General features: G+C 40.2%; 2 protein-coding genes across 2 annotated transcripts; both read right to left on the bottom strand.

Moving 5' to 3' along the window:
• Positions 1 to 945: 945 nt before the first annotated feature.
• Positions 946 to 11307, bottom strand: LOC135163261 (uncharacterized). Its single transcript, XM_064122526.1, has 2 exons — positions 2618 to 11307; positions 946 to 2395 (listed from the first exon to the last, which is right to left on the bottom strand). Exon 2 carries the CDS (start codon positions 1615 to 1617, stop codon positions 946 to 948), a length of 672 nt encoding a protein of 223 aa, XP_063978596.1. The 5' UTR covers positions 1618 to 2395; positions 2618 to 11307.
• Positions 11308 to 11449: 142 nt separating this feature from the next.
• LOC135163260 (facilitated trehalose transporter Tret1-like) lies at positions 11450 to 14689 on the bottom strand. The gene is made up of 4 exons (XM_064122525.1): positions 14466 to 14689; positions 13657 to 14224; positions 13148 to 13349; positions 11450 to 12701 (listed from the first exon to the last, which is right to left on the bottom strand). The coding sequence occupies exons 1-4, from the start codon at positions 14518 to 14520 to the stop codon at positions 12093 to 12095; spliced, it is 1434 nt and encodes a 477-aa protein (XP_063978595.1). The 5' UTR covers positions 14521 to 14689; the 3' UTR covers positions 11450 to 12092.
• Positions 14690 to 21162: the final 6473 nt, after the last annotated feature.

Genomic DNA, 21162 nt, shown 5'->3' on the forward strand with positions numbered 1-21162 from the left:
ATACACACAATATGCACTCCGAGTTGTTAAAAAGTTATTCGTTATGAGTGGACTGTATAACCGATTGATAATTCCCGGTTCCAACCCCGTTGGTTATCCGAATTCTTGCCGATAATTCCCCCGGTGGAATTCCGTAATTTGACGACGCGTCTTGTCCGATTGCTAGCTGATGGTGTACTGACCATCGTAACGATCCCGAGATCGATCGTGACCTCTCGTTACGATGGTCAAAGGTGATTGGCCGAGGTCATCCGGTTGGTCATCCTGACGTTGGACCGCGGGATTTTGAACATACCGCCCGCCCCGCGTCGCCCCCCCGGGTGACGATGTAGACTGTCCTTGTTAATGTTGACCTTCCAATAGGTTGTCATTGAGTGGTAGTGGTACCAATCGATGGATTGCCCGCTGCGTTTCCTTATTGCCTTTCCACAGTGTGACAACCCTGGTCAAGTTGTCCTATCCTGGGTGGATCCTGATGACTCGAGCCAGGGGCCATCTGGTTGGCGGTTCCTGCTCGTTTGATATGAGAACCAACGAACCAATCTTGATGTCGTCCGTTGGTTGTCTCCACCGATAGATTTGTTGGTAGCGATGTACGCACTCGCGTGCCCAATGGTCCCAGAAGTTCTGCACCTTCTGCGTGATAAGTTGCCACCTATTCAGCCGATCCGAGTTGATGTGTTCCAGAGTTGGTTCTGGAATCGCTGTCAGCGATCCGCCGATGATGATGTGCCCTGGTGTCAATGTCGTTGTGTCTTGCGGGTCGTTGTTTATCGGGCAGAGTGGTCTCGAGTTCAAGATGGCTTCAACCTGAGTCAGAAGAGTCGTAAATTCCTCGTACGTCAGAGTTGAAGTCCCTATCACTCTCCTTAGGTGGTGTTTCGTTGATTTAACCGCGGCCTCCCACTTACCTCCCATGTGTGGCGAGTAGGGCGGGTTAAATCTTCATTCCGTCCCGTTCGTTGCTAGCCAGTTCTTGATGATAGCTGATTCGCTGAATGCCTGGTTGATAATTTGCCGTAATTCCTTTTCTGCCCCGATGAAGTTTAGTCCCCTGTCACTGGTCAGGGTCGCGCAAATTCCCCGTCTTGATGTAAACCGCTTGTATGCTGCGAGGAATCCTGCCGCCGTTAGATCTGTGACCAATTCCAAGTGTGTTGCGGATGTGGCGAAACAGACAAATAAGCAAATGTACGCCTTGTACATTGTTTTGCCTGCCCCTGAGCCTCTCCACCTCTGGATGTTGATTGGGCCGGCGAAGTCGACTCCTGAGTGGAGGAAGACTCTCGATGGTGTCACTCGTCGCGATGGCAGTTGTCCCATCAGCTGTTGAGCTCGCACGCCTCGATGACGCGCGCAGATGACGCACTTTAGTATGTGTGAACGTAGTGGTGCCCGTCCTCCGATGATCCAGTACTTCTGCCGGATGTGTGCCAACGTGAGTTGCGTTCCCCAGTGGAAACTCCTCTGATGAGCTTCCGCAATGATTAGTGTTGATAGCGGTGAGTGACGTGGGAGAATAATTGGATTCGTCTCCTCCGGATCCAATGTTGAATTCCGTAGATGTCCGCCCATGCGCATAACGTCGTTCTCTAGGTATGGTGTCAGCGTCGCCATACGATGCTTGGCTGCCAGTGAGTTTCCAGCCCTCAGTGTGTTGAGTTCCCGTTCGAAGTATCACTGTTGGGTGTATTTAACTCAGAACAGTCTTCCGTCCTCCATTTCCGTAGTTCCTAGTTGTGAAGAATCCGGTGTTGGCTGTCCCTTGAATTTATTCACTGCTCGATTCACCCAGGCTGTGATTCGAGCTACCTTGTTCCATGACGAAATCCGGTTGATTATTGCATCTTCGTCGACAATATGCACTGGATATGAGCTGGTGGTGGGCGGTTTCGCCTCCGTTGCCACCACTGATGCTAATTCAGTTGATGCCGCTACCCATTGTTCTGGTGGTTGGACAGGCCATGATGGCCCAGTCCACCAGAGGTGATGCTCCCCCAATTCCTTTGGTGATATTCCTCTCGATGCGCAGTCCGCTGGATTCTCCTTTCCGTTGATGTGGTTCCATTTGGCAGAGGGCAGGGTGTCTTGGATCTTCAGAACCCTGTTCGGCACAAAGTCCTTCCACCGAGATGGATCTCCGTTAATCCATGCGATGGCTATTGATGAGTCGCTCCATAGGTAGAGCTACGCGTCCTCAAGTTCCAGAGCTCCCTGTACATAGGCCAGCAGATTTGTGACCATGACAGCTACCGTGAGTTCCAGCCGTGGAATGGTCATCTTCTTGAGGGGATCCACCTTGGTTTTGGCACAGACCAAGCTGACGTTGGCTCCCGATGATGCTGACCAGGTGCGAAGATAGACCAATGCACCCATTGCTAGGGTCGATTGCCCCCTAATACAATGGAACTGTCAATGGAAGCAATGACAAATTCTCAGTCTTTATCGAATCACTTGGTTATAGCTACGATAAATTCTACGTTCAACAATCATTCCAGAACACTTAGTTTTCTCACAGTTTCTCAAATTGAAAATTTATTCCGTGTTCAAGCCATAAACAGAAATAATCTAAAGATCCCTAAGCACTTATTGCAAGCAGATCCAAATTTTGACCAACCTGCACCTGTCGACATGATCTTGAGCGTGGGCACGACACTCGTTTCATTTTGTCTAGGCCAAAAGCAATTGAATGGTCCGGGTGCTCCACATATGATTTTACAAGAAACTCGTTTCGGATTGATCATCGGAGGAAGTGTGTTGGCCAGTAAACCACCAGTCAAGGGATATCCAGCTCACAATTACGTAACTTCAATTGAAAGAGAATTAAAAAATTTCTGGGAAACGGACGATATTCATACGTCGAAGCAGTGGTCAAAACGAGAACAACCCTGTGAAGATCATTTCACCCAAAATACTACTCGTGACGCCAATACACGTTATGTACTGGCCTTGCCGTTCAACGTAAAGGAAGCCTAGCTAGGAAATTCCCATGACCTAGCTCAAAAACGCTTTAAACTTTTATTGAGGAACTTCCAGCGTAACCTAGAATTGGAAAGAGAGTACACTGCCGTCATCCAAGAGTATATTGACCTGGGCCATATGTCAGAGGCTCAAGCGAACCACGAGGAAGGGACAGGCTTCTACCTGCCACACCATGCTGTAGTAAAGGAGGCTAGCCTCACTACAAAGGTTAGGGTTGTCTTTGATGGGTCAGCCAGGGGGGAGAACTCAGTATCCCTCAATGACACACTTATGGTTAGGCCCACTATACAGCAAGACATTTTTTTCTCTTCTTACTCGCGTTCTTACTCACCAATATGTGATTACTGCCGATATAGAAAAAATGTAGCGACAATTCTTAGTTCGCGAAGAGGATAGAAAATATCAACGCAATGAAAAATTATTTCATTTAAACACCGTCACTTTTGGCCTTTCAGCGCCTTTCTATTTAGCCATTCGCTGTGTACATCCACTGGCCGACAATGAAAGCCACGAATTTCCCGATTCATCGAAAGTCCTGAAACGAGATTTTTATGTTGACGATTTTTTATCTAATGCTGATACTTATGAAGAAGCTCTCCGATTGCGGACTGAAGTAACCTCACTGTTAGGGAAGGCACAGTTGAATCTGCGTGAATGGGCCTCAAATGACCCTAGAGTTTTAAAGGGATTACCAGAGGGGAGCGTCAATTTGAAATTGAATGCATCAAATGACGCAAGTTTAAAAACATTGGGTATTCATTGGGATTGAGCACGAGATTTAATTGTCTACACAGTGAAGCCGATTCCATTCAATAATAAGGTGACAAAGCGAACGATTTTATCTGAAGTAGCCAAAATATTTTACCCTTTAGGCTTTCTTGGTTGTTACGACCAGACGATCGTTTGTTTTATTTTTAACATAATTTAATGATCTAAATTTAGCACATAAGTAACATTAATTATTTAATAATATTCATGCAGTCATGGCTGTAAAGGTTTCATGCACGTGGGGGCATTTCACGCGCCAGCGAGAGAGAATTTGGGGAAACTCAAACTAAACACGTACAACATTAAATTTTTTTACAGTAATCCTCTAATTTATACCCTTTCCCTGTCTAGACATCTTACAATTCTAGACAATTCTTGATTTATGACCCTTTTTTGCTAATAAAACTGGAATGACGCCGAAAAACTCTCTCGTTGTCGTCTGAAGTGGTGCCACGTGCACTATAAAAAAAGGGCCTCAGTCCTCGCGGACTGACCCTGCAAAAAAAGGGACAGCCAATAAGCAGCAAATTGAGTCCCCTTCCAATTTCCCTCAAGAAAACTTCGAACACTTGGACGAAAAGAGGAAGATTGGAAGGGAGGACATGCTCAGTATTGGTCCTACCGCGTCAATCGACACATAGCTATAATTTTCATTCCCTTTCGAGTATTAGTATCCCAAAGGACAGCCAGTCCATCAATTCAATAATTTAAGAAAATAAAAGTGTTATTTTACCTTAAGTGATTTAAATATACGTGAGCATTTGTGGAATTAAAAAACTGTGTTGTGTAATTTATTTCAATTACAAGAGGGAACAATTCGTTCAAATAATTTGAGTGATAACATTGGTCCTGTCATAATTAAAGATCGAATGATTCTTCATCGCTTGTGGTTATAAAAATTAGATTGGGATGATGCAATTTCTGTAAGCATTTTCACAGATTGTAAAACGTATGCTAATCAACTGTGTGAATTAAACGATTTATTTTTCCATCGAAAGACAATTATTTCTAAGGCAACGGAAATTTAATTACATGGATTTTGTGATCCTAGCACAGTTGGATATGGAGCGTGTACTTATCTACGACCCATTGATATCCACGGCACGATTCAAACACGTCTGCTTTGTGCAAAATATCGAGGCGCACCAATTAAACCTGCATCATTACCTCGACTCGAGTTATATTCAGCATTACTATTAGCTAATCTTTATACAGCCGCCAAGGGAGCTCTTACTCATACATTTAGCAAAGTAATTTTTTGGTCAGATTCAATGATAACTTTACACTGGATCAAGACTCGTCCAAATAAGTTATTAGTCTTCGAGGCTAACAGAGTAGCAGGAATGCAGCAAAAAATCGAGGGTGCAGAGTGGAGACATGTCCGATCAAAGGACAATCCTGCAGATCACATCTCTCGTGGCGTCTTCCCCGGCGAATTCACTGACGACCTTAATTGGAAATTTGGACCAGATTGGCTTTCTACGCATGAAGACAAGTGGCCAAAGAGTGAACTGAGTCTTCTATCTGATATGACGGAAATGAAGAAAACTCAATGCCTACTCGTTGATCTACAAATCCGTAAGGAAATTGAGACCACACAAAAAATTGAGGAAAAACTCCCAGGCAATTCGGTTGAAGAAAAATCTATACTACCGTATATATTACGCTTTTCTTCCATCGGCTACTCGAGAAGATTGTTCGCCAGTGCACTATGCTTCAAAAATAAACAATAAGGCCTACTTTCAGCTTCCGAATTGAAGGAAACAAATAATCAAATAACTCAACTCATTCAGCATTCAGAATTTTCAACGGAAATAAAAGACATCAAGAAAAATCATCAATTATCTCCCAATCACAAATGAAAAAAATTTGATTTATTTTTAGATGAAAATGAACTACTACGAGTAGGTGGATGATTGAAAAACGCACATATCCCATATGACCAAAAACATCCTTTATTAATTTCAAAGGGGCATCATATTACTACCCTTTTTATAAAAAATGAACATATCACGAATCTTCACTCTGGAGCTCAAACAACTTTATACGCTCTTCAAAGAAAATATTGGTTAATCGACGGACGTCACGAGGTACGAAAGGTGATAAACAACTGCACTACCTGCGTCAAGGCTAATCCTCCGAAAAGCCACTATATTATGGACAATATTCCAAGAGCAAGAATTACAGAAGCCCGACCCTTTGCAAACGTTAGGGTTGACTATTGTGGACCTTTTTATGTAAAAGAAAAGAAATTAGGCAATAGAAATAGAATAAAAATGTGGGTTGAAGTATTTGTCTGCTTGGTGATAAAAGCACTTCATTTAGAAGTAGTGACTGACCTAACTACCGAAGGTTTTATGGCCACTTTAAAACGATTTATTGCTCGCCGAGGAAAACCAAAAAATATCCATTCTGAAAATGGCACCAACTTCATAGGCGCAAATAATGAAATTAAGGAATTGTATTCGTTTCTTCAATCCAGCGAGCATAACAACAAAATTCAACGCGAACTACCTAACGAAGGAATCACTTGGCACTTCATTCCTCCTCTTTCCCTTCATTTCGGCAGGCTTTGGGAAGCTAGTATCTAGTCGTTTAAGCATCATTTGAAAAGAATTTGTGATGACTTAGTCACTTTTGAGCAATTTAATACCCTAGTCATTGAGATCGAAGCGATTTTAAATTTCCGTCCTTTGACTCCTATATGCCACTGATCCTAACGATCTAATCGTTCTCACTCCTGGACATTTCCTAATTGGCGATTCTTTAATGAGTTTGCCAGAATCAGATTTCAGCAAGACACCAAAAAACCGACTGTCATCTTGGGAATTCATTCCGAAAAAACAACAGGAATTTTGAAAACGATGGAATAAAGAATACATCAACGAACAAAATCTCAGGCACAAATGGGACCAAGGCAGCCACGAAATTGAAAAAGGGACTGTTGTTATTCTAAGAGAGGATAACCTGCCACCTCGACAGTGGTCATTAGGTCGAATCATTGAGACGTATCCAGGTAGCGATGGTGTTACATGTGTGGTTAAGGTTAGAACTGCAAGGAGTGAATTCGAAAGAAATATTAGAAAACTTTCACCGTTATTAATGGATGAAAAGAAATGAAAAAGACACTAAACTGGACATTAACGACTTAAAGACTTTTCAAGTTCATGTGATCTTATTTTTGAAATGAAAACTTCTTATGGCGCGTTGGGCACTTTTGTGGGTGAGCATTTTCTTGTGAACTCGCGACAGATGAGATTTTACAGTGATGCCAGATGCGGGACCCACACGTCTCCCACTACCCCACTCCGCAGCAGTAGTTGCGCGAGGGAGTTGCGCATGAAACCCCTACGCGTGGGATTTTTGCCCCCGTCTGGCATCACTGTATACGCATTCTTTGCATGGGCATTCGTTCGTGCCCTCGTGACAGACGAGATTGAGAGTTTTTTTTATATTTATTTTATAAGTGTATGTTAAACGCAAACTTTATTTATTTAAATATTCCATTTGAATGGTGTTGCTGCTATGGTATTGTGTTAAAAAAAACAAATCTAAAGTGTTGATACAAAAGTCGGAAAATCGCTAAAAATTATGGGAAAACCGGAAAAGTAGGAAAACCCGAAAAATCGAAAAAATCCGGAATTTATTCGAGAGTTTCCCTAGGGACTTGAATCGACGGTCGGAAAATCGTTAAAAATTATGAGAAAGCCGGAAAAGTAGGAAAACCCGAAAAATCAACAATATACTTAATTTAGTAGAGAATTTCACTAGGAACGTGAATCGACGGTCGGAAAATCGCTAACAATTATGGGAACGCCGGAAAAGTAGGAAAACCCGAAAAATCGAAAATATACTCAATTTAGTGGAGGATTTCACTAGGGACGTGAATCGACGATCGGAAAAGTGCCCAACTCGCCATAAGTTCAAGTTTTCACTTCTGCCTGCAATCCCGGAGTGCAACGAGTTTTTTTTTTTACCTTATGTGTTAGATAAGTTTTTCCATAACTTTGCTCATGGTATTTTACTATGTTAATCGATACACTAAAGTAAAGTCTCTCAAGAGGGAGTGTGTTCGGTCTTAAATATTTTAGAATTTTTGGAACCGATCGTTAAATATTCGTTAAACTGGAAACCGACCCTTACAAATCATAAACTTCACAATCTCGAATTTTTATGTTAGGTCTGACACGTAGATTGGGAACAAACAAAGAGAGAAATACTAAAATTAATGAAAGAAGCTTTTGTGCAGGATAAAAAATTAGTCACAACATTTCATATGGAATAGAATTTGAGAATTGCCAGACCATGCCAGCCTATTCTTTCTTTACTTGTTTTTATGCCCGTAAGAAAGATCTAGAGTCTGTTACAAAGACCCCTCATTGTATGTCATATCCTCCCACTAGTTTTTCTACTAACCCATTTTCATCCCCACTCTTTTTGGTGTGAAAACTTAAAATTAAAAACACTAGTTTTAGGTAGTTCAAATACAGTGTGACGTAATTTCGGAAGGTTCGCGGAGCCCTTCGTCCATTAGCCCGCCCTCTAGCACCAGAACACCCCAAAAAATAAAATCAGAAAAATCAGTCAGGCGCCAGGTCATTAAAATGGAATGACCACCGTAAACAAAACCCTTCTCCGCTCTCAGCTTCAATAACTCCACGGAGATCGACCAAGCGTTACAACACACACATTTAATTTATAAGAGAATATCACTGTTGTCCAATTAAGAACTAAGTAAACAATCTTCTGAAGTCCACCAACAAAAAAAATCAAGTCATAATGTGAAAGCAATCAAAGGATTCAGAAATAAATACTTAATGAACAACTGCGTTCCAAGACGCAAGTTGCTATTGTCCAAAGAATGTAAAAAATAATTAAATCAAACAACGGAGTCACGAAACTCAATTGCTGTCGGAAAAGTCAGATAAATTAATCAGAATTGGACGTTATAATTTTGTCAAAATAATCCAGTGACTCGGAACAGTAACGCGAAAATCGATAAGTGTGCGTGACCCCGAACGAACAAAATTACAGGAAATAAATACAAAACCAGAGACAAAATAATCCGGAGGTCACGCGACCTTGAAACTATGAACATCAACCTCAAATTCAATGGCGAGACAATAAGGAGTTTGCGACACAAATCATCGAACAGAAGTCGCAAGACTCCTCATAGAGAGTTAACTAACAAATTCTTATTCAGACTAAATCGAAAAACCATTAGCGGAACGAGAGAGAGAATCCAAAATCGCTGAAAGAAGTGGCCAGAGATTCCCTGCCAGAATACTTTGAACAATGGTCCACAGGACCCAGGTGTACGTAACACCCACAAAAATTAGAATCTCTGCCCACAGTCTTCAACAGACTCTCCAAAAATAAAAGGAATGGCCACCACGCTCACTCGAAACCTCCACATGTCCTCAAATCCGGCCCAAAATGCTTCACAACCTCTAAAGAAATCCTCGGGTGAAATGGCGTCCGTTGCACCACAAAACTGACACAGGTCCGCTCTCGAGCTCCACCAAACAGGAAGTGATTTCCCTCGACACGTGAAAATCCGCAACAGGTCGGCAACGCGGTGATATTAGGCAATGGCGAGTGGGGGGGGGGGTGACAACGTCATCATTCACCAATCCCACTCAACCAGCCATGCGTAACAGAACCATTAATCATAACGCCTGCGCTATTAATTTCAGCTATGCTTAACATGATTAATTAATCGTAGGTAATCCCTGTTAACATCTCATAAACGCATCCTCATCAACTCTAAATACACCCTGCGTCCTCCGTTGCCCTGAGAGACATAATTCTCTCACATCAATATTAAATTAATATTTGATGATCTGCAACAGCCACGTGCACGACAACTGCGTCACTTCCGGGTACAGGATTCCTGGATGGTGGCTCCAATGTCGGCCAAATCAAACTATCCGTTATCCTCCCAATTAGCCGGAAGACTAATGACCTCTTCCGGCTTCCCCAGGATCCTTGATGTCGTCCTCAGTGGGAACGTGGTGGCGCGTAATTTGATTCAAAAAAAAAATAAATCCAATAAATAATCAAACCTATTTTCCTCTCCGCTCGAACTCTCGCCATTGAAGGTGACTTCCCGTCTGGTGGAAGTCTCCCGAATCGCGAAACGTTCGAGAACCAGTAACGCGGTAAAATACCACGTTACAACAGAAACTGAAGAGTTTAGTCGAGACAGCCGTTCGTCCTGATCTCGATGTACCAAATATCATAATTATAATCGGTTGTTAAATATATCAAGTATAATAGTTTTCTAATTAAAGATTTTCTAATTATTGTGAACTATCAATTTATGTGATTGTGATTATTTATTCCTTTCACATAAATAAGAACATCGCTGCTCTCCAATCACTATTCGTCAGTAGCAGTGCAGGAGACAGTGTTGCCGCACCAAGTGTCTACCTGCGACTTACAACCGCAGGGAAGGATTAAACTGGGAGACTTTAGTTTTTCTTTTGGTTAATCATCACGGTAACTACCCGGCACATCCACCATCGCTATTTCGTAGCATAATGCGCTCAATTCTATTTCATCTAAGACATTAGTTGCTGTTTGTTCAGTGTGCAATTTGACATTTATTTTGAATAAAAAAGTGACTCTACGTCACCATCGCCACGTACAGTGATTTTTCGACCTTCGGCCCATCCTTCCGTGATCCACTGTTATCTCGGTCATCTTTAATGAATAATTCCCACACCAGGACGAACAAACGATGAATCGCATATTTTTGGTTGTCATGGCCAACTCCGAGGACATTGTATTTAGGGTCGTGTGACTGATCCACACCCTTCTGTATGAAGTATCATGTATAGATTGACTAAACATACAATTGTTGCAATAATTGACGATTGTGGATAATTCTTTTCCATGTATGGAGCTCAGAAACATTTTTATGAGCACTTTATGCAACAATGAGCAGAACTGTTGGAGTGTATTTTTCTGTAGAAATAGGAACTCCGCTAGATCTTGTTAGTTGACATTAAATTTTGTAGTAAATAAGCTGTAGCATATCCTTGAACAATCCCAGGAGTGCAGCCCCAACTCTAGAGCCCACTTTGATGCACCGTCGGTCGTACGACAATTCGTAAACACATGTACTTGACGATTTCCCGTGAATTTTTAAAATGTTCAGCATTTAAAGTTTAAACTTAATATTGCCATGCTTTTCTAAACACTGGACATTTTTCACTTTCTGTCCGTCTTTACATGGAGCAAACTACTCTAAAATCCTACTAACGAAGAGCGACTCAAAGTTTTCCGATTTCAGATTCATTTTCTCAGAATCTGCCCCATTCATGATAGAATTCACGTTTTTTCAATTCGGGAGGGGTGATGTAGTGTTTCAGGAGACATTGATTAATATGCGCTACTCCATGTGATTAAATAGTGATCCTCATAAGCTAATTTGTTCCACTGTGAATAATCATGAAGAGTGACAAGAAAAATCTCAATATTACAGCCTCGTAAAACTCTTCATTGTTCTTCACAATGATTCATGGAATATCATCGAAAAACGGAACAAAAATATCTCACAATTCTTTACAACACTTTCTTATATGAATTTGTGTTTTTTTTACCAAAATTTCACGCAAGTGTTTGCGAATTGACCATCGCCCAAAGGCGTTCAAACTTCATACTTTGAAAAAATAATAATTGAAACTTTCATATCTCTGATGTACTTTCAGGTGTTTTTATTCATGTTCGAAAAATATTGCTATTTCCATACGATAGTTTCACTGACACGTGGAAATACATGACTAATGAATTATAAAAACAAAACAAAACGTTATACAACAACCAACAATTCTATACGAGTTGAGTAGCCTTCAGAATCGATGTTGTCTAATTTAAAATCTTTGATTCAACAGCAAAAACACATCATATTAGAAATCAATGACGTTGGGAAGTAGTTAGTACGTTCTTACAACATCAATTATAAACGTGTAAAAAACCAGGTCACTACCTAATTAACCATCGATAATGATAGATTCACTGTCGATTTTATTTATGTCCAACAAAAAATGAGTATCAATGATCAACCAAATACTGGTAAAGTTGCAAACACTTTTCTTGTTATCCCGTGCAGAATGTAAATTTCATTCTTTCATGCAATCATATGTATACCCCACAAAATCGAGCTCTTTGAAGCGATATTTGATGAAGTTGCCATTAAAAGATAGAGAATAATTATGAATAAGCATGAATACGTTATCAGTTACCGCTGAGCGAAACACTTGTGCATACAATGTCACTGAATTATATCCCCTCAAGTTATTGAAAAACCATTGGCGTGATGCAGTGAATGCCTGCGTTTAGATAATATCGCTGCAGGCTTCGAGCCGTTCTCTGTCTTGACTTTTTGCTGGAAATCCATTCAATTCATTGACAATAGCATCGATAGATCTCCCCTTCGTTTCAGGAACAATGAAGTAGGTGAAAATGAAAGTGAATAGAGAGAAAAATCCAAAAACACCGAAACAGCTGTATTTTCCAATGGTAACACTAGCCGTGGGATAGAATTTCATCGTTACAAATGATATTATCCACATGAATTCTAGGGCGACGGAAGTTGCGATGCTGGATACATCAGCCCTGAAAACTTCGGAAGCTACAATGAACGATATAGGACCGATCCCGAAGCTCCAAACGAATGCGTAAATCGGCAGTGTAACCACGGGAATCCACGTCATCGCGGAAACGTCGAGCGGTAATTTTTCGATGAGGAAGAAGACACCGAGAGTCGCGTGGCAAAGGGCCATTCCCGAACAAGAAATTAATATTAATGACCGCCTGCCTGCACGATCCATTATCAGGATGGATAACCATGAGCCAAATATCTGAATTATCCCCACAACTATGGTTGCGGAGTTCGGGGTGAGGAGGCCGTCGCTGAATGCGAGAATTTCTGCAGTGTACGTTATCTATAACAAGCGAAAAAATGTTTTTTTCACAACATAATAAATAGGTATTTGCTGATAACTTAGCAATTTATTTGCGAATGAAATTCATCTCGCTATGTATTTTCAATTAAATGCGGTGATTAAATAAACTTGACATTTCACCGTTACCCTGTTGGAAGCAACCGCTAAAACAGTGTTGGGAGCCACTTTTGCCGCAGTCATTTAACTATGGTTTTCCCATTCCGGAGCTTTTTAAACTGGTTGGTGAATGGGGTAAAATGGAACAATTTTATGGTATATTTCACTTTTTTCCAATTTTATGAAATTTCATTTTTCGTAACATCTATAATCCTTTTTTTATGGAAAATCTTATTGTATCAATTCCTTATCGAGTTACGTTCATCGGAACCATCTTCAGAACATCCGTTTTGCCCCATCCTCATCGACCGTAATAGCTCAATTCTCACCATCACCGAATATCCAGTTGCCTCTTGCGCTCCGAGGAGAACTAAAGCAATGATAAATCCTTTAATCGTCCCTCTGTCCCTGACGAGATCTCTAAATCCAATAGATTTGCTGGTATCAACATTCTCCTTGACATACATCTGCAGCTGTCGTAATTCAAACTTTGCAGCTGACTCATTATTACTTTTCAACCACATCAGAGATCTGCATTGGAGGAAAATGCAAATGACGATAATAGGCGGCGCGATGGTGGACAAGTGAATAAATATGGTTTGTTATTGAATCAAAAAAAAAACTGGCGGATATGAGAGTACAGGAAAAATAAGAATAATTTGATTGAGCTCTTAGGGATCACTCAAGCGGGATAGTACCTTTGAAGTATAGATCAATCAAGATAGGTCCACACGAACTCTTTAGTAATGTTTTTCATGCGTGACATTGAAAATCCATTCTAATGATGAAATTGTGAGAGTTAGCTTTTCTGCTGGATTATCTTCTGAAATTTATTTACCTGGTGGCTTCGGTGATGCGATTCTTCCGGATGAGATAGATGGGGGTCTCCGGCATGAAGATAAATAACCCGAAGAAAATAACGGGAAGTGTTAAAACAATTGATGCGAATACTGCATACGAGAATGCAGCTCCCAGGATGTATCCTGAGACAATACCAAGGTTCAAGGCAAATATCAAGAAACTTCCCAATTGTCCTCTGATACTCGTCGCTGATATCTCGGAAACATAGATCGGCACCAGACTACCGAACATGGCTGCACTAAATCCCACAAAGAGACGGGCTACGACGAGGTAGAGGTAATGAGTAGCAATGATTTTTAACAGCCAGGAGATAAAGAAGGGAATGGCTATAAGGCATCCGGTTATCTTTCTTCCCAGACATTCGGACATCATTCCGCAAAATGGAAGAACAACTAACGCACCCATTGACGTCGCACCGGTCATCCAGGAGACTTGACTGTCGGTCATTGGGTCGAGGGTTACTGTTGAAGAATTGCTCTTGAGGTAGGGCACTGTTGGGGAGAGCCAGCCCATCGCCACCCCATTCATGAATGTCGTCATGTTGACTGTAAATTTGGAAATTTAGAAAAATAATGAGCATTCCATATTCTTTCTCATTCTAATTCAGGTGCATAGAATCGGCCTGACCTGTATAACTTTTTCCATAGTAGGTATTTTTCTTATTTTTCTTACCACGAGAAAAATATTCATTGAAAAAGTCAAAAAATTATTTCGTAGAATCTTATCCTAACTCAGTATTTTTAATTATAATTTAATAAGAATCAATGTTTGTTTCAAAAAACTTACCGACAATGGTCGCAACCAGCTGCCGCCACCCCCCTGGCTCTGAAAATACGTGCATAGTACTCAATAAAACATGTAAACAATTCCTGTTTAGTGACAACCGAATTAATTGACGATTGCACTACACGCGTTACACTCAACACAGCAATGTCACAATAGAAAAAATGGGTTTCCTTGACTACTGAACGCGAGCACAAGACGAACGATATTATTCATTCAGGTGTTATGAGTACACTGCCAACTAAAATGCCATTCTCGTAATTTTCCCACTCCACTACATAAAGTTTTTATTTGATTCACAGGAATTGAAAGTAATAGGTGTAGCAGAGACCGCGAAACGAAGGATATTCCGAAGGATTTTATATTTCATTAATTGCATGGCTACGGAAAAATTAGTTTTCTTGAGAAAATTTCATTTGAACTGACGACCTTGTTAACCTTTTAATGAATATGATGTCGTAGCAATGAATATGTTAGGAATATTGAGTTTGTGAAACATTTGGTAGCAAAAAACTTCTGTACAATTTCGGTTCAGGAATACTGAGAATATTTGATTTATCTTTAACTGGGAGATGGCGGTCTCCGAAAGTGTTGATCAATTTAGCCAATAAATAAAATCATGATTATCACTATATGCTCACTTACCTTTGACCTTTCCGATGGGAAAAGATACAGAGAAGAAAAAACAATCGAAGTCACGAAATGTTTTTTTCCAAATCAATCCGAATTGTACACTATATAGTATATGATATTTTAGTAAGGGGCCTGAATTCCTAGACTGAAAGGCGTCACAATATTGATGGTAATGCAGATAGTGATATTAGCTTATGACTAGGAGGAAATAGTGAAATGTTTCCATTACATCATGACATGCCAGGTCAAGAGAAGAAAGATTAGAAGATTCTGAACATTGGTTGGCGAAGTCATAATCATTCTTGTGACAGGATAATGGTCATCCTATGGGTTAAAAAAATTGTTATAATTTAGAAACCAGCTCAAAAAGAGTGCGTCTGATTCTTCCACATTAGTATTTTTATTAAGCTGCATCAATCAGTCGTCATGAAATAAATATCATTGATATATATATTCATTTCAATATTTAAACAATGTACAGTGAAATCGCGCAAACGAAATGCCTCGATTTCTCAACAACGGACATCAGCCTCATCCACGCAATGTGAGGAGCACAACCTGAATAATGCAGCGTCAACATCAGACCGCCTGCACCCGGGCATTAATCAAAATCGCAGTTTCAACATTTGTTACAAGTAAAATTTCAATCTTGTTCTGGCATCGAATGCGACCATACAAAAAGACGGACTTATCACGAACCTCAGATACCTAATGCCGGAATCAGAGAGTACCTCGGCCAGACATTTTTCGTTCGTCTCGAGTATCGGGAAACCGAGTCGAAAATACGCCTACTTTAGCAGCAACCCTTCCCACGGTTAGTTTTAGAAATTGATCGTATACGGTACCTGTCCGACGGGTTGCTAATTACACGTTACGGTCACAGTATGGGATTAAGAGAGAGAGAACTCATATTAAAAATTAAATAAACTGAAAAGGGCAAAGCCAGAGACAAAATCACAAACGAGTGATTAAGACGGCGTGCGCCGACAACTTCAGAAGTGAGTACATTTAATGCTATTCAGTAGTGAGAAAATCTATTTCAATAATAATGCCCATGCACCTCATGAATATAGCAGATTATTTTATTGCGCGGCTACAAAAATCGAAAAGATATTTAAATACTAAATGCCCTTCAATTCTCTGTATCCAACATCCTTATGTCCTAACGATGTCTTATGTTTAATTCGCGCGTCGCTTAATCAATCGCCGGGTTTAATTTACGAAATAATTATATGATACATAATTTATGGACGTAAATGAATTATTTATTTAAAAATTCTTCTTCTATGTGGGTTAGGGGTGGAACACAATATTATTAAAGTTACACTTTGTTTTTTATCGGCAAGCTTTCTCAAAAGTCCTTTATGTTTCCACAATTTCGATGTCTCGCCACTTTTCAAAAGAATATTCTCGTGTAGCAAATTTAAAACTCGCAAATGCAACGAATTAAATCATTATTAGAGTGTTGTATTATTACTCGTCGTAGCCTGACTAGTGCGTGAATGAGAGCGTGTAACAAGGCTGTATTCTTTTCTCCAACCGACTGGCAAGCAGAATGGCTTCTTGTTGCTTACCAATATTTTTTATAACGAAATGAAATTTACAAAATAAGACAGAAAAACTTAAATTTCAAATTCTTACCATTTACTCATTTTCAAGGAAAAAAAAGACTGGCTAGACGTAAAACTTGTGACGAGGCCACATAACCCTATTTTTCTCCCCCCCCCCCGCCCCCCTTCATCGTCATTACTTTCGCTTTGTACTGCTCACCGTTGGAGAACCCCTTCCCGCGTGAGTCCTCCCCCTTCCATCATTCCCCTATTCACCACGCTCAGAAACTACTGCGGAGAACCCATGCTCCAACGCTCACCGCAGGAAGATAGTTTCTACACGGGTCCTCCCCGCACCCGCAGACCCTTGCCCACAGCACGGAGCCCCGACCATGATGCGTACTACGCTTTCCTCTACCCCTTCGACCCGCGGATGACCACTAGTATCTACCGGTGGACCACCGATGACACCCGAATTATAGCACTCGGAAATGGACGAATATTGACCGAGGACCCCCGAATACATCGGGGAGATCCTCAACTGCCACAACCACGGACGCTCGGATCAGAGCTGCCTTGGAGTATAGAATTAATCAGCAAAAGAATAATTGAAGTAGAGTTATCGGAATTACTATTAAGGAAAGTGACCCAGAGAAGCCCGCCAGGAGGAGAGGCTCCACTGGAGGTGAACCCCGCTATAGTTGCTCACCCCTTGGAAGGGTTGAGCCCCCGGAAAATCCCAGCAAGCAACGACTTCCGAACATTGTGACGAACATCGGTCACGGCCAGCACCGAGTGAGTACCCTTCCTTTCCCTCTTGCCCCAGCAGATCTCTTTCCCCCCAATGCTACCAGAAACCGCCCTTCCAACGTTGCCCCTCCCCCCATAACATCTATTTCCTTTATATTATCTGTAATTGTTGGATCCTCTAAATATTAGCCCTTTTTATTTGATGATTAGAGCCTTCCCTCTTTTCTTCTTATATAAAGTGGTCCGACAAGTGACCACTGTATATAAGAAGTATTAAAAGGCGTAATTCTTTAATGTTGTAAATCTCAGAATATGTGTACCATTTGATGAACGATTTCATTGATAAATTCTTTAATTATAATTTGCCTTTGTCCCCTTTTTATTTACTGGCCTGCCCTCTGATACTGAATTAACTATTAGAAGAAAGATCACATTATATAGTGATAGTTCAAATGACTTAACGCATTTTTATTTATTTCTAAACTCTAAAACAACCAAATCCTTTTAAACAAACATAACGCATCAAGCTAAACCCCGCGACGCGTTTTATCATCAAGACGGGAAGTTTATATAGCGTTCCACATTTCTTGGGACGTCAAAGGAAATCGTTGGATAGGATTTTGGATGAGGTAGGAAGGGGAACAGGATAATTCTCCATATGATTTTTGCAAGAAAAATTACTGAAAAATGGATAGTCCAGACCAGGGTTTGAACCCGGGACCTTCCGATTATGCATCGGGTGCTCTCCCAATTGAGCTATCCGGCTCCTAGCCATTTCTTCTATTCACTTTTCTTGCCTATATGGAGCACCGCCGTCCTTCATACGGCAAACATTTTTATCATCAAGACGGGAAGTCGCGGGTTGTCCTATTGTACAATATTTTCTCCGAAATTTGTTTATTGCTTTCTAGAAATGAAGTTCGACACCCATCTATCTATTAACTACTCACTTACATACAATTTTTATTTTCTGAAGTATACATAAAATGCCGGGCGCGCCAAGTGGAATTTTTTCTGAAAATCGAATTGGCAATTGGCGACGCTAGTTACCGTTGGTGGCGCTAGTTTTTTCAAGATGGCCAGTTTAGCAATCACAGATATATTAAAGTCTGCTCACACATGGACATATGAGCGTATGTATCATTTATGTGTTTCAAACTCATTGATCAGACTTGAGCCGACAATTTGCAGAGGGCGTTTTGTTATTTAGCGTTCAGAATGGCGATTTGCTATTCATCAATGTTCCTGGATTCATTCACTTGAGATATCAGGTTCCTCTAACCAATATGAATTGTGAACGATGTGCTTGGCGTATTTTTTATTTCAAGTTTTTTTTTGTAAACAAAAGTAAGCATATTTTTTTGGAAAATAGGATCAGCCAATAAAACGTCAACTTGGCGAAATTTTTTCACAAAAGTTTTTTTGTGATTTTTTTATAGGATTTGACTCATTTTTGCAAAGCATAACAATCACTTGCAAAATAATATAAGCAACAAAATCACTGAAACATGGAAGGGAAAATCATCATTCAGAAATAATTTTATCTAATCATTTAAATAATTGAAAATAATTAGATAAAACCATTGAAGTTTGATGTTTTTCCATTTCATTTCGATTCACTGATTTTCTTACTAATTAATAAGTTTGTTATTTGTTATTTCTGTTTGTATCATTTTTTTCAATCGATTTTGGTCTTATTTTTATGCTGAAAAGCATCTAAATTACTAAAACAAATGTAAAAAAAATCAGTGAAAGAAAATAAACGGCCAATATATCATTTTTTAATGATTTTAAGTAACAATTCCAATAATAACAGCATTATGCAAACGACTGACAAAGTAACAACACCTGTATAGGTTAGATTTTCTGTCAGCCGGCTTCATTGTTATTGTATTGATTTCAATGGTCTCACAAAATCATTAAAATTAATAACAAATTAAGGATGCTATCAATCAACAATAATAAAACCACGTATACATACCATTTTTGCAATTATTTCACTATTGCGTGGCCTCGGACGTTAACTGCACGGATGGCAAGCGAAAAATAGGAGATTGCGCGGGAAGCTAGTAATGCTGCCAGCTCTACCGGTAACAGCGGTAAAAGGGAAAGACCGCAGTTACTAGATAACCGAGGTTGGGACAGTAGTCGGTCGCTGGGCGCGCGATGTGAATCGGCCTTTTTCCCGATTTAACGTCGATTGTGATTGGTCCCGTCATTTTTCGCCTAGAATGAGCCCAGCGACAGAATTTATCATCGGAACATGTACTGTGCCAACCTGGTTATCTAGTAACCTTGGGGAGGAAGAGGAAATTGCATACAGTATAATTGTTGCCAACTTTGACGTACAAGTCTAACGCTGAGAAAATAAAATCGCGAAAATATTACATTATGATGGTTGCTATGGGCGGATATTTTTATTTATTATTGTTTATCAAGAAATAAAAATATCATTAGAAAGCTCATAGTCAACTTATATAATGTAACTAAGGACGGATTTCGCGAGAAATTTTCATAAAACGAGAAAAAAAATGAAAACCATTCGAGGAGTAGTTGTGTCGTGTATATTATACGCGACAGCATCGGCCTATGACGTCACACGGGTCGAAAACGTCAACTTGGCCGATACGCTCTCGCGTATCTTGATACCCCTTACTTTTTCCAATATCGCCCGGATTTTCTCACCTACCTGCAGTTGCCCAATAACCGCTGGGAATTTCGGACCCAAACGATTTAGCGTGACCCAGTGGTTCTTCCGAAGGAAATACCGCAACTCCAAACGGTGATTACGGTTGGATAGATAATTTTGATCTGAAGTTGTTCGGAGATTGTTGCATTGGAAATCATTTTGATAGAGATTTATTCGAAAATTTCTATTCTGAGCTCTTTGATAGTCAAGGTGGTGGCGACAATGTGACGAGTGACCCTTAGGCTTTGGAAGTTGTTGAAGGATTCAATATAGATTTACGACATCACCAGAGTGGTGAGTCTCCAATTTTATACATCTTATAATAATGAGAAAAAAATTTTAGACATATTTTTTTTTTCATTGAAAAACAATAAACTCAATTTCAGAGGTACAAAATGGCCGCGAGAAAGAGATTGAAGATATACCGTCAGCCTTAAGGCGGTATTCTGGTCTAGAAATTCGCGAAAATCGATTTTTTTTGCATATTTTCAAAGGTTGGGCCTTTAAAAATATGCCCTTGAAAGGAATTTGCAAAGTTCGAATTATTTTCAGAGATACAGAAGATTTTGTGACGCGTCATCTAATCCGGCCGAGTGAAGTGAATCCCACTTCACCGCGTTTTTCTCGAAGTTACTTTTTTCGAAGTGCTTGTCATGATATCTCAAGTTCTACCCGACCAATTTGTTTGTAATTTGGTGAAAATCTTCTTTATATACCTCTCTATCGAGTGAGCCCTGGATTTTGACAAGTTGCAATTTTCAGTATTTTTAAGAAATTCGAAAAGATGAAAAAAAGAGGGTAAAAATTTTTTTTTTTCCAAGTCGGCGCCATTTTGTGATTTTTTTTTTGGCTAAGGTCTCGGTAGCGACATCTTTACTGATTGACAATATCTCAAAATTCTTTGTTTCAGATCACTGAAAGGGGTGGGATCATGTCAACCAGGGTGCACCGATTTTTTTGAGGCCCCCACTCCACCGGCCTGTAATTTGGCAAGTTTTGGATTTTTTTTAGTAATTTTTTTTTACATTGCTGAAATACCAATAAATGACATATACAAAAATGGATAGTGTCGTAACTA

Source organism: Diachasmimorpha longicaudata, chromosome 6, assembly GCF_034640455.1.
Source record: "Diachasmimorpha longicaudata isolate KC_UGA_2023 chromosome 6, iyDiaLong2, whole genome shotgun sequence".
NCBI classification, from domain to species: domain Eukaryota; kingdom Metazoa; phylum Arthropoda; class Insecta; order Hymenoptera; family Braconidae; genus Diachasmimorpha; species Diachasmimorpha longicaudata.